The sequence below is a fragment of the Mytilus edulis genome, chromosome 12 (assembly GCF_963676685.1).
Source record: "Mytilus edulis chromosome 12, xbMytEdul2.2, whole genome shotgun sequence".
Taxonomy (NCBI): Eukaryota; Metazoa; Mollusca; class Bivalvia; order Mytilida; family Mytilidae; genus Mytilus; species Mytilus edulis.
The window spans coordinates 79,601,389-79,616,464 of NC_092355.1; the positions used below are offsets into that span (position 1 = coordinate 79,601,389).

Genomic DNA, 15,076 nt, shown 5'->3' on the forward strand with positions numbered 1-15,076 from the left:
ATTTAACAGTTAAGCACATCACTCTAAAGAAAAAAAATCATACATAACAATTTTTCAAATTAAGAGGGAGTTTACTTCACATGTTCTTCAATTAATCCCATCAACAGCCGAAACTAATCCTAGCTTAAGTAAAAGAACGAAACCAATGTCGGGACGTACGTACGCACGGACAGACAGACATACATACAAGGTTTAACCTTAATGCCCCCTCCGATACAGCAGTTGCATAACAACCATTCTTCTTTGCTTTTAAATTTTCAAGTGTGCTATGATTTTGTGTCTTGAATTGATACCCCATATATTATCTATAATAAATTATCATAATAAAGCCTTACCAGAAGTATTTGTCCTTTGTAATCATATTGAAATTGGTGAAAGAATTTAACAGAATATTGAAGACATTAAATCAGACTCAGAAAAGCATTATTTAAGGAACAAAAGAAGCTAAAAATATTGGTAAGTTATGGAGCTCCTTTTTTAGGATATTTAATTTTTTTTTTAAATGGGAGGAAAATGCTGACTTAAACTTATATTTAGCATTGGCATTATTTGGGTCTCAAATTGTAAAAAAAAAGTCTAGAATCTTCTTACATTTTGGTAATGACCTTTTTATGAGTTTTTGAAGTCTTCTATGAATAGAAAAGTAAGTGATATGGGCCAAAATATTTTAAAGTGGTTCATATGAAAAACCCCAAGGAGTCAGAACATCTGACACAAAATCATAAACCTGACCTGACTACATCCTTAAGTAAAGCTTATACTGTGGATTCATTTATGTTCGTGGGTACCAATTTTCGTGGATTGAGGAAAACTTGTATTTTCTTGGATAATTTATTCCATGGGTTTTTAAAAATCTGCATATAATTAAACAGCAAATTTGTAATTCGTTGAACATTTAAATTCGTGGTTTCCCTGTACCCATGAATTCCACAAAAAATGGTATCCTAGGGGTGATAATGAATCCATGGTATGTCAAGATATATATGATGGATAAATTGACAGTGAATCACTGCACACAATTACCTGTGAATAAGATATCATAGGCGGCTTTATTTTTGTTCCTTTGACATATATTTCATATTTCCATACAGTGATAACAGATTATGTCAGATAAACAAAAGAATAAAGAGAATAGGTCTTTCAAATATCTTTGTAGATAATAAAGTTCCAACTGAAATCAAATTAATGGCTGACAAAAGATCTGTACCTTTGTACCTCAAATTACTTGAATCAGGCTCTGAGAAAAAGAGAGACATACGTTTAGTAATAGTTGGGAAGAAAGGTGCGGGTAAGACCTCATTGGTTAAAAGATTATTCAACGAAGGAAAGAAAGGTTCTGGACTAGCATCATTTTTTAAAAGATGGTTTGGAGGAAGTAGTGCAGATGTTACAAGCACAAATGGAATAGAAATTCATATGATAAAATGCAAAACAAAATCTGGTGATAGCATTTGGAATAGATTAGAAGGTATGTATGGTATTCTTAACAGTTTAACTTTACTGTTTTTCCTTTCTCTACAACAGACAGGTAGTTTAAGTCTATGAATTAACCATTTCATCATTGTTAGGCAGTTAAGCTGCCTTATACGAGCACCCTAGATTTGTGTTCTACCCAATAAATGCTGAAATACGTGCCATTGTTATTATCTAGCTGGCTATTATGTTATTTATAACTAATTGGACACTTTTTTCATACTTTTAATTCTGAATTACAAAAAATATGACCAGAAAAACCTTAAATGATTGGCGAACCACCCAAAAGTTTTGAAGTTGCACATGGGAAGTAGTGCTCAATAGATATCCTTATGTAGTTTATTTTCCCCTGTGCCTTTGGCTAAGATGTCAAAGAACAATTGTATGAAATATTTAATCGCCGAAAATCTCTAAAGACAAGTCGTTTATATTTCCCAAAATGGCAAAAGTCGTAGTAATATTGTTTGTTGTCAATACGTACTAAATACGTCAGTAGTCTATTAATAATTGTATAATCTGATGTACAGTAGTTGTCGTTTGTTTATGTAATATAAACGTGTTTCTCGTTTCTCGTTTTGTTTATATAGATTAGACCGTTCGTTTTCCCGTTTGAATGGTTTTACACTAGTAATTTTGGGGCCCTTTATAGCTTGTTGTTCGGTGTGAGCCAAGGCTCCGTGTTGAAGGCCGTACTTTAACCTATAATGGTTTACTTTTTAAATTGTTATTTGGATGGAGAGTTGTCTCATTGGCACTCACACCACATCTTCCTATATCTATATAAGTTGGCGGCAATTTCAAATTCGAAGACGAAATTTACATACCGTTCAAATTTGGAGAATTCTGATGATAGAAAGGTAATTATTGTTAATCATGATATTCTTTTTATTTGAGATGAATGTTAATAAATTGTGTATTCACATTTGAATTTCATTTATTTATATTACTCCGTTTTTCACATATAAATGACCTTGTCAAGTAATGCACCAACATATGCATGGTACGTGTTTACAATAGAATAAAACCGGAAATCTAGAAGGTCTCAGTAATTACCAACAAGAAGATTGTAGAGACAATAAGCGACAAGTAGAAAAAAACTTAGGCCACTTAGCGACAGTAACAACGAATTTGCGACAAAAAGATAAATCTAGAGACAAGAAAGTTTATACACTATTAGAATAATAAATTTATAGAAAAGTAATTAATTACAGTTGATAATTTTCTGTTGTGTGAAGTTTAAAATTATGTAACATTTAGTAGCCCTTAATAAACGTTTAACGTTTCTTGACGCTTCTTTTCCGTAATTAATGAGACCTTGTAAATATGTTAAATTTACCGAGAATGACAGTAGTATGTGATATATATGGATTCTAGACTCAGAAAGATGGTGTGATAATAGAAAATCACATGAAAATGTAGAAAACCCATTCATATATCACTGTATACAGGTAAGGATGTCTGAAAAATGTTTAAAATCAGTGAAAATCAAAAAAGGGCAAATGTAATTTGGGAAAAACGTGCGGAGGGGGCGGGTCATTTACATTTACTAAAGTCAGGTCAATCATCCCAACCCCCTTCAATTTGAAAATGTACTTTTATCTTGTAGACCGTCCAGATCCCCACCCCTAAACAATATACATTCTTGTATGGAACAATAAAACATATCAAATTAAAATAATTTGGGGGAGTCCCCGGTGTCGTCCCACCCGCTCCTGTTTGATAACTTGGAAATGGTCGAGATCCCCACCCCTAAATCATATATATTCATGTATGGGACAATAAAACAAATCAAATGAAATTTAGGGGGAGTCCATGGGGACACTCCAGTGCCTCCTGTTTCAGAACATATAAACAGTCAAGACCCCACCCCTAAACCATATATATCCATGTATGGGACATTATAACAAATCAAATGAAATATTTGGAGAGTCCCTGGGGTCACCCCATCCCCTCCTGTTTGAGAACTTGAAAATGGTTGAGATCCTCACCCCTAAACTATATGTATTCATGTATGGGACAATAAAACAAATCAAATGAAATATAGAGGGAGTCCTTGGGGTCACCCACCCCCTTCTGTTTGAGAACTGGTAAATGGTTGAGACACCCACACCTAAACCATATCTATTCCTGTTCGTCATTTCAAAAAGATTTGAATGACATACAGTGTAAATCTCCTTCGTGTCACATATGCATATCACTTTACTAGACCAAACCAATATGAACTGGAATTTGCCCAATGTCAGGCGACCATGGGAATGATGAATTATGGTGGCTTTGTTTGGGAGACTTCGTAATGGCATCTTGTTACAATTATTTCTTGTTTATTATAAATTTTTATTGATGCAAAAAGTGAGTCTAGGTTAATTGAATTTACTTTAATTATTTATTGAATTATTTCTGGGCCTATAATATTTTTCATTTATGGCTAATTTTAAAGAAAACATATATACATCTTTCAAGATGTGTAAAGCCCAAGGATGTTTGACCAACTGTTAAGGGGTGAAGATGGGTGTCATTTACATTGATATATGAGTTGCTTTTGAAAACCTTGATGAAATATTTTAAAAATAAAATAGACAAATTTCGAGTTCAATGCATTTCCGTCAAAAACTCTGGTTTTAGTGAACATCATTCGTGCGTTTAGGGGCGTCGTCACTTCCGTTCCCATGTTGTGCGAGTGGTTGGAAAACTATAAAGCTATATTGCATGAATTATTCGGCAAATTGAATTTTCAGAATTGTCTTTCTGCAGTGCTGTCATTTGGAAATTGTGATTAATTACCTACAGAACAAATATTATTTCTAGTTTAGCCTGCACAATGACGATCACTAAGACGCTTAATGAACATTAATTGTGGAGGGATACAGGCGATCCCTTCTATCTGGCATAATTGACGAGTTTTTCCGTTGACGGACAAACTCGAAAGTGGTCTATTAATTTGCCTTAATAATCAATTCATTTATTAAACATAAATGTACAATATACGAATGTTTAATGTTTGTTCTTTCAAATCTTAAAAAAAATTGAAGCAACACTGCCACATTTTTCATAATTACATTTGCCTTGATTTTTGGTTAACTGTCTACAGCACTTACAGTTCTTTGATTAAGATCAGAGTTGTTTTGACAAATTACATCACTAATTAACACTTGTGGAAGTAAGGTTTCAACCTGAAACAAAATGAAACAGACTAATGTTAGTTTCAGATTTATTAAGTGACCTTATCTATTCGAAAAAATACTTAAAATGTAATGCACTACCCACTATCCACATGATCCAAGTTTAACGTTTAAGACGACTCCTTCTAGATCTTTGTGCACCTCAGTTTTAGGAAAAAGCTTTAGTTTTTGCGATACTCAGGCAGTAGCAATATTCGCTTTGATAAAACAAAACTTGCAATAATTTCTGAATTTACAGTATTAGATTTCAAACACCGGCCTTAACATATCAAAGACGTTGAAATTGGTATTTGCTGCTGCTCTGTAAGATTATGTAGCATTAAGAAGCAAGAGCAAATACTGATCAACTCTGAATAAGAATTATGTGTCTGGTTAGGGTGACATATCTTCCTGTGTACTTTTTGAACTAGCATGTTAACAATCCAGCTCAGCAAGTCGGTCTAGAACAAAGCAGGGTTAATATTCAAATTATATTAACATGTTCTCATCCCGAACATGCATTTGATTTGCAGCTGAAGGTAAAGCAGCCATCCATCATCATCACAATCATCATCACCACCATTATCCAATTTCAACATTTTTGTTTTGCCTTGAGAAAAAAGTTTTCAATTTAGAGACATAGTGATGCTAGTGCGGTGTCAAACTATTTGTGTGACCCTTTATATTCTAGAAGGTAGACGACACTTATGCTTCATACCTTATATAAAAAATAAGATGTGGTATGATTGCCAATGAAACAACTCTCCACAAGAGACCAAAATTACACAGAAATTAACAACTATTAGTCACCGTACGGCCTTTAACAATGAGCAAAGCCCATACCGCATATTCAGCTATAAAAGACCCCGAAATGACAATGTAAAACAATTGAAACGAGAAAACCAACGGCCTTTTTTATATATAAAAAAAAATGAACGAAAACACAAATATGTAACACATGAACAAACAACAACCACTGAATAACAGGCTCCTGACTTGGGACAGGCACATACATAAATAATGTGGCAGTGTTTAACATGTTAGCGGGATCCCAACCCTCCCCCTAACCTGGGACAGTGGCATAACAGTACAGCATAAGAACGAACTATAAAAATCAGTTGAAAAAGGTTGTATATTGATGCCTCATATATTGCGAAGTTACTGTATTTCATATGGCCAATGTCCTTGACCTCATTTTTTATGTTTTAACATCTGCTTAAAAAATTATAGCATTTTTTGTCATGTGAATTTCTGACTTATTATCAGTAATAATATAATGATATTTGGTGTAAATGATCCTTGCAAGGTGTACATGTTCGTCAGACAGGGTTCACCTGACCTTTACCTCATTTCATGGATGTTTCTCATACTATAAGCAGATCGTTGGAAGTTGAACTGTATCTGGTGTGGAAAAATATTAAGGTGTACATGTCCGTTTGGCAGATTTCTGACCTTGACCTTATTTTAATGGTTAACTGGTAAATATGATTTTTGTCGAGCCTGCAACAAAAGTCGCAAAAGCGAAACATAGCGATCCTACATTCCGGCTTCGGTGGCGTCCACCAATATTCATTGTGGTTTTTGGAAATTATAATAACTTTTTTAAACTATCCTGGATTTGTACCAAACTTGGACAGAAGCTTGCTTGTGATCATGATTAAGATAGTATCCAGAGGAAGATTTTGTAAAAAAATGAATCCTGTTTATCCATATATTACTTATAAATGGACTTAGTTTTTTTGCCAGGAAACATTACATTCACTCTGTGGTTAAAGTTTTAAAAATTTTAATAACTTTCATAAACTATCCTGGATTTGTACCAAACTTGGACAGAAGCTTGTTTATGATTGAAAGCCAGTATCTAGAAGTAAATTTTGTAAAAAAAAGTATTTCCTGTTTTTCCGTATATTACTTATAAATGGACTCAGTTTTTCTTCCAGTTAACATTACATACAGTTTGCAGTTAAAGTTCATAAAACATTTATAAGATTCATAAACCATCCTGGATTTTTACCAAACTTGGACAGAAGCTTCTTACTATCAAAAGATAGTATCTAGAGGAAAATTTTTGATAATTTTTAATAATTTTTGTTGAGCCTGCAACTAACAGCAAAAGTAGGCAAGACACTGGGTTCCGCGGAACCCTTACAAATTTGTTTGTGTTTTCGTCTGTTATATGTTATATTTGTTATTCTCGTGGGATTTTGTCTATGTGTGTTACATTTTAGTGTTATGTCGTTGTTCTCCTCTTATATTTAATGCGTTTCCCTCGGTTTTAGTTTGTTATCCCGATTTTGTTTTTTGTCCATGGATTTATGAGTTTTGAACAGCGGTATACTACTGTTGCCTTTATTTAATATAGAAGCTATACACTAAATAAATCAGATCAATACTGAAATTAACAGTAGCAACTGAAAAACATGTAAAGGGGGTATTAGTCCCACTATGCAGAAGCTCTAGTTTTACCAAGTGATTACCGGGCTCTTGGTTTTAATTTCTTGGGAGCCTCTTGCCTCAAATAGTTTGACTATGTAAACAGCGTATAGAAATGTTTTCTTTTTTTTAATATTTAAAATAATCCTTTTTATTTATCTTAGGGTGTTAACTCTGTTCACTTTACAATCTTGTTCGAGATTCAAGAGGAAGAGAGAAAAAGCTGTTTTTGTACATTTTAATTTTAAGAATGACTTCCCCCCTCCCTCCAACCTACATGGCATCAGTCACTAAGAATATAACAAAAAAAAAAAAGAGATGTTACCAAGGGGTCAATGGAGTATCATAAGTCAAGAAATGTTATATACAAGTAATAGTTTTATATTATTAGGGAAAATATTTGAAATAAAAATATGCTCACAATACAAAGAGATATATCTACAACCAACCAAATGTGTTAGACAACTCCTTGTAGAAGTAATTGTTCTTTATATATAAATGATTGAGTCTCACAAACAGGAAGTTTGGAGACTTAGCACACCCCATTTTAGAAAGTAGGCTGTACATATAGTGTTTGACCCGACGAAGTTTGGAGACTTATCATACCCTATTTTAGGAAATACATTGTATATAGTGTTTATACCAACGAAGTTTGGAGATTTATCATACCCCATTCTAGAAAATATTTTGTATATAGTGTTTGCCCCGACGATGTTTAGAGACCAGTCTTTCAGTCAGATTTGTTTTGATATGCTAACTCAAATACTTTATATTGGGTTTCAGCCTTACTTGACACCAATAATGATTGAATGTTCCCTATTGATTTAAGGTCAATATCAATTTTTGTTCACAAATTAGTTATTTGATACCTAATTGAAAGCAACATATTGATTTGCAAACTTTGCCGACCTCTACATTTGTAAATGTTTAAATATCTTCTAACAATCTGAGATCCTCCGCCCTCAATCATATATTTTCCTGTTTATCATATAAAAAATAACTGCATAATATGTAGGATGAGCCCCAGGGTAACAGAGGCATGTGACTTTGTTTTAAAGATTTTGAAACAACTTTCTGTTATAACTTATAATTTAAGATATGAAGATGTGGTATGAGTACCTATGACACCACTCTCCATCCAAGTCACAATGTATAAAAAGTTAACAATTGTAGGTCAAGGTACAGCCTTCAACACAGAGCCTTGGCTCACACCAAACAGCAAGCTATAAAGGGTCCCAAATGTCTAGCGTAAACAGGAAAACAAATGATCTAACCTATATATATATATACAAGCAACAAGAATTCGAAACCCTTATGAACTACACCAATAAACGACAATCACTGCCAGGCTTACTAATGTTTTGTATGTGTCAATAATGCACAAATGTTCACTCCTTATACCATATTCTATCAAAAAATTTATCAATCCTACAAGCGAATAAGTATTCAAACCTTCTGATTCCGATAGATCTGGAGGATGTTTTGTGGGATTGTTTACTGAATTAAACTGAATGGATAAATATATCGTGGAGCTCTTAAATACTTTTAAGCTCACCTTTTACCATCACTTGGCGTACGTCGTCGTCTGTCCAGGGTAAACTATTTCACACATCTCCTCTGAAACAACTGAACCAATTCTATTCACACTTAAGCTGAATGATCCTTAGGGTATCTAGAATAAATATTGTGTTTTATTTTCTGTTTCATCAAAAACATGTCATAGCAGTATTTCTTATGTCAAGCTCTACCTGCCCTGAAATTACCAGCCGAATCGGGTATCTGATTTTTAGGTTATTGCCCGTGAATTGATGATTTTTTACCGAATTTTTTTGCAGTTTTCGGTTTTATTATCTTGAACATTATTATAGATAAAGATAAACTGTAGACAGCAAAAATGTTCAGCAAAGTAAGATCTGCAAATAAGTTTATATGACAAATTTTGTAAATTGACCTTAAGGAGTTATTGCCCTTTGAAGACATTTTTTCACAATTTGTTCATCTAGTTTGCTTACTAAAAAAATCCTCACCTTTGAAACCACTGAATCAATATTAGCCAAACTATGGCTGAATGAGTTTCAGAATATCTAGTATAATTTTTGTATTTCATTTCCCTGTTGTCAAGAAACATAGTCACTACAGCTTAAATGGAACATAGGGGTAAAATGCTTTTTTTTGCTTTTGAAGAAAATATGACAGAATAATACAAAGCACATTTAAATGGCATTTTTAAGCCAATCATTAATATATATTGAAAAGCAAAAATAATCATAAATGAAAGATTTTAACAAAAAATTACAGTTGAGCGATTCAGGCTCTTTTGAGCCTCTTGTTTTAGCCCCTGCCACTAGGGCAAGGGCGCATTTAGAGATATTGGGTTTGCGCACGTTAACGTAAGTTTTCATATTTCAAATTTTATCAAACTCATAAATTATGGTAAAAACCAAAACTTGCACACATAGTTTGAATTTAGGTAGTTAGTCACTTACCATTCTAGTAACTTCTAGAGTTATGCCCTTTATAACTTGGCAAATTGCAATTTTGTTCGTTTCCGCACTCTAACTTAAGTTTGTCTTTTATGAATTTTAAGAAACATATACACAATGCTATGAAGCAAAACTCGCCTTTCGGCAGTGAGTCACTTACCGTTCTAGAGTTTTGCTCCTTGATAACTAGGACAATTGCATTTTTGTTTTTGTTTCCACACTCTTACTTAAGTTTTCCTTATGCAAATTTAAGGAAACTAATGCTAAATTCCCCAACACGCAAACAAAGTTCGAATTGGGGCAATGAGTCATTGACTGTAAAAGAGTTATGGTCCTTTTTGACTTGGGCAATTCCAAAGCTTGAGAAGGGGAATTTGTGTCCTGAGACACATTCTTCTTTTACACTGTTTAACGAAAAATGTATTTCACATATTTTTTAACAAGTTTTAAGGGTAACACATAGTAGTTTCATTTCTTTTCTTGATTATAGGTAACTATGAAGAAACTGAACTTGATGCAAGATTATTAAAACCATACGAAGAAAAACTAGCCAGTGTGGATAGCTCAGCCATCATTGAAGAAGCCACTCACAAGACAATTACCGATGCCACTTCATCGACAGGTTTTGATGAATCCCAGCCTATAAAACCAAAACATCCAGTAGACACTGAATATAAAGAACAACCTCCAGTAGTCACTCAAAATAAACGCCCAATAGCCACTGAATATAAAGACCAACCTCGAGTATGCACTCAAAGTATACGCGGAGTAGCCACTGAATATAAAGAAAAAACCTCACAAAACACTAAAGTTATTAACTACTCAGATGGAGCTCATGACACTATCAAAGACAACACCCTCATAACTATTTTGTACAGACGTGTTGATGAATCAAAGGAATCAAAGACTTTATCTCAGCAGCCTGAAAAAATAAAACCTCCAGTAGTCACTCAAGTTGTACCTCCAGTAGTCACTCAAGTTGAACCTCCAGTGGTCACTGAAGTTGAACCTCAAGTAGTCACTCAAGTTGAACCTCCAGTAGTCACTCAAGTTGAACCTCCAGTAGTCACTCAAGTTCAACCCCAAGCATCTCAAGTAGCCAATATTTATTTTGAACAACAGCAAAGCCTATCATTAGAAAAAGCTCATAAAGATATCAAATCAATGATAGAAAAATTGAAAGTTGATTTACATGACAAAGAGGAGTATGCCACATTATTGTTGTGGGATTTTGCTGGCGATGAAGAATTTTACCACACACATCAAACATTTCTGTCCCAAGATGCAATTTATCTTGTTGTGACAAAACTTAATGAGGCTGATGACAAAAATGCACAAGGTAAGTATTGATATGATGTTTGATACATTTTAATTTTTATACAACCGCAAAAAAAATTTGCGTTCGTATATTGCTATGATATCGTCGTCATTGGTCTGCGTCAGCGTCGTCCGAAGACACATTTGGTTTCCGGACAGTTTCTTTAGTTTAAGTGAATGGATCTCTATGAAATTTTACCAGCAGATTCAATACCACAGAAGGAAGGTTGGGATTGATTTTGGGGATTATGGTACCAACAGTTTAGGAAAAAGGGGCCAAAAACAAGCATTTTTGAAGTTTCTGGACTATAACTTGTATGTAAGTGTATGAATCTCTCTGAAATTGTACCACAAGGTTCCATATCACAAAGGAAAGGCTGGGATTGCGTTTGAAGGTTATTGCCCCAAACATTTAGGAATTAGGGGCAAACAAGGGGCCAAAAACAAACATTTTACTAGTTTCCAGACCATTACTTGTGTTTTAGTGTATGGATCTCTCTAAAATTGTACTACAAGGTTCCATACCACAAAGGGAAGGCTTGGATTGAGTTTGGGGGTAATTACTTCAAGGTGATTTTTTCAATTTTTTTTTGTGGGTTCATATTTTTTTTCTTCAAAAGTTTTGAAATTTCAAATTTTTTGAAAAGTTTCAAGAAGAAATCTTCAATTGCACATAATTGCGCAAAAGCAAGAAATCTTCAATTACACAGTACAGCGCAATAGCACAGTATTGCGCAACAGCACAGTATTGCACAATAGCAAGAAACCTTCAATTGCACAGTATTGGGCAATAGCAAGAAATCTTCAATTGCATAGTATTGCGCAATAAGCACAGTATTGGGCAATAGCAAGAAATCTTCAAATTCAAAGTATTGCGCAATAGCGAGAAATCTTCAATGGCACAGTATTGCGCAATAGCAAGATATCTGCAATTGCACAGTATTCAATTGAAAATAAATAAAAATCTTTTTTACCCAATTTCAATGTAATTAATTTAAAGTCTTTAATTATGGGGGGTTCTAACCTTGTATTAATATTTTGGATATTGGGCCCGATTTTTAAATTGGTCTTCATTGAGGTCAAAAGGGTATAAAATTTACTTTGTTTATTTTCATCAAAAACTGAAATATTGCGGCTGTATGATATGCCGAATCATATTGTGCATTTAGATTTTTTAGTTCGTGCCCTGTTTTCAAATTAGTCCATATTAAGGTTTGAAAGGTTCGAAATTAAACTTTGTTTGCTTTCAATTAAAATTAGATTTTTTATGTCTTTTTATATGCTGAATCTAACCATGTTGTTAGATTTTGGATATCAGACCATTTAAGGTAAATTAAATGTCCCATTTCAAATTTTTTAAGATCTTTGACCACATTTATTTTGTGTCAGAAACCTATATTATGTCAAAATTTGATCACAATCCAAATTCTAGCATTATCAAGCTTGAATATTGTGTCCAAACTTGCCCCAACTGTTGAGGGTTTAACCTCTGCGGTTGACGAGGCTGTGCTCAGCGAAGCATTTTATTTATTATTTTCTAAGCTTGAGCATGTTGAGATAAACACATAAATTTCTGTTAAATACAGCTTTATAAATAATCCATTTTAAAGTATTTTAATTTTTATTATCGAAGAATTAACCTCTTTAATATATACATGTTCATGATGTTAAAGATCAAATTTACAGATGTTACAAGAGGGAATATTTCATGATTATATGGCCTCGACTTGACAGAGTCAAAAGTTGAGATCAAGGTATGCTGTTTCCAACGGTGGCGGCAGCATTAACACTATGTAAAGTTTGTGATTAGGTCAGGTTATTGGGAAATCAATGATATTTGGTATGTAGTTGTATATCTTTAATAAGCATTGGCACATCTCATTTCCATGGAGATTATTAGCATTACCCCCTCAGTCATTGTCAATTGACTTTGAAACTTTTGCATAGTTTACTAATTATGTCAGTTTAAGCACAGTTCATTTATATGGAGATTATATGTCCCCTCCCCCTCAGTCATGGTTTATTGACTTTGAAACCTTTGCTCATTTAACATGTTGAAGTTTTTAATCAGGTTTGTTAAAGGGGAATCACTCATGATAAGTCATTTATATTTGTTGCACAGTTGTATTAGCATTGTCATATCTTATGTCAAAGTTTAAAGGAAAATCATTTGGCTCTGTAACTTCATTCATAGTTCATATTTTGCATATTTTACATGAAAAATTATTGCTATTTTCATTTCCACATTTGCATTTTACTTTCAAATTACAAAGAGTTGAGATATATATCTGTGTGAACAATTTATTTAAATTATGTTCAATGATGTATATTGAAGATTATCAAATTTCCCCCCCCTTATTGTATGTTGTCTTTAGTCGAAGGTTTTAGGATGTAAATTGTTTTGATAAGAAGGAGGAATATAGTAAAGCAAGTATATGTCCTTCTGTCACTCGTCCATTCCACTCTTTTATGGTTTCAAATGATAGTTAAAGTTGAACTTGACCAAACTTTCTGAACGGATAACCTGCAATATGGTCATTTTTTGTCAAACCACCAAATTTGATTTAATTTGTCATTTTATTTCACTATACAATAACCCTTCAGAAAATGGCTACTCAGCAACAAGTGTTGCAGCCAAGTTCAAATCAATAAATATTCTAGATATGCAGTATTAACCTATCTAGATTCAATATTCAGCCTGTATAACATTGATACATTCATATACATTTAAATCAAACATACAATATAATGCAGGTGCGTAGCTAGGTTTACATCAAAACGCCCAGGCGTGCACATGAATTTAGGAGAACTCATTATAATCTGGTGTTCAGTTATTGTCGTTTGTTGATGTGGTTCATAAGTGTTTCTCGTTTCCCATTTTTAGCTCACCTGACCTGAAAGGTCAAGTGAGCTTTTCTCATCACTTGGCGTCTGTCGTCCGTCGTCCGTAAACTTTTACAAAAATCTTCTCCTCTGAAACTACTGGGCCAAATTTAACCAAACTTGGCCACAATCATCCTTGGGGTATCTTTTTTTTAAAATGTGTCCGGTGACCTGGCCATCCAACCAAGATGGCCGCTATGGCTAAAAATAGAACACAGGGGGTAAAATGTATATTTTGGCTTATATCTTTGAAACCAAAACATTTAGAGCAAATCTGACATGGGGTAAAATTGTTGATCAGGTCAAGATCTATCTGCCCTGAAATTTTCAGACGAATCGGACAACCTGTTGTTGGGTTGCTGCCCCTGAATTGGTTATTTTAAGGAAATTTGGCAGTTTTTGGTTATTATCTTGAATACTATTATAGATAGAGATAAACTGTAAACAGCAATAATGTTCAGCAAAGTAAGACCTACAAATAAGTCAACATGACCAAAATTGTCAGTCAACCCCTTAAGCAGTTATTGCCCTTTATAGTCAATTTTTAACAACTTTACGTCATTTTTTATACGACCGCAAAATTTGAAAATTTTTTCGTCGTATATTGCTATCACGTTGGCGTCGGCGTCGTCGTCGTCGTCGTTGTCGTCCGAATACTTTTAGTTTTCGCACTCTAACTTTAGTAAAACTGAATAGAAATCTATGAAATTTTAACACAAGGTTTATGACCACAAAAGGAAGGTTGGGATTGATTTTGGGAGTTTTGGTCCCAACATTTTAGGAATTAGGGGCCAAAAAGGGCCCAAATAAGCATTTTCTTGGTTTTCGCACTATAACTTTAGTTTTAGTTAATAGAAATCTATGAAATTTTGACACAAAGTTTATGACCACAAAAGAAAGGTTGGAATTGATTTTGGGAGTTTTGGTTCTAACAGTTTAGGAATAAGGGGCCAAAAAAGGGCCCAAATAAGCATTATTCTTGGTTTTCGCACAATAACTTTAGTATAAGTAAATAGAAATGTATGAAATTTAAACACAAGGTTAATGACCATAAAAGGAAGGTTGGTATTGATTTTGGGAGTTTTGGTCCCAACAGTTTAGGAATAAAGGGCCCAAAGGGTCCAAAATTAAACTTTGTTTGATTTCATCAAAAATTGAATAATTGGGGTTCTTTGATATGCCAAATCTAACTTTGTATGTAGATTCTTAATTGTTGGCCCCGTTTTAAAATTGGTCTACATTAAAGTCCAAAGGGTCCAAAATTAAACCAAGTTTGATTTTAACAAAAATTGAATTCTTGGGCCTCTTTGATATGCTGAATCTAAACAT

At 33.7% G+C, this 15,076-nt stretch overlaps 1 protein-coding gene across 1 annotated transcript in view; it reads left to right on the plus strand.

Moving 5' to 3' along the window:
• LOC139497868 (uncharacterized) overlaps window positions 1–15,076 on the plus strand; it is a 215,927-nt gene that overhangs the window by 155,563 nt on the left and 45,288 nt on the right. The window contains exons 4-5 of the mRNA XM_071286107.1: window positions 1,157–1,468; window positions 10,038–10,886. Of these exons, the coding sequence (XP_071142208.1) occupies window positions 1,157–1,468; window positions 10,038–10,886 (1,161 nt within the window). The remainder of the gene's footprint in view (window positions 1–1,156; window positions 1,469–10,037; window positions 10,887–15,076) is intronic.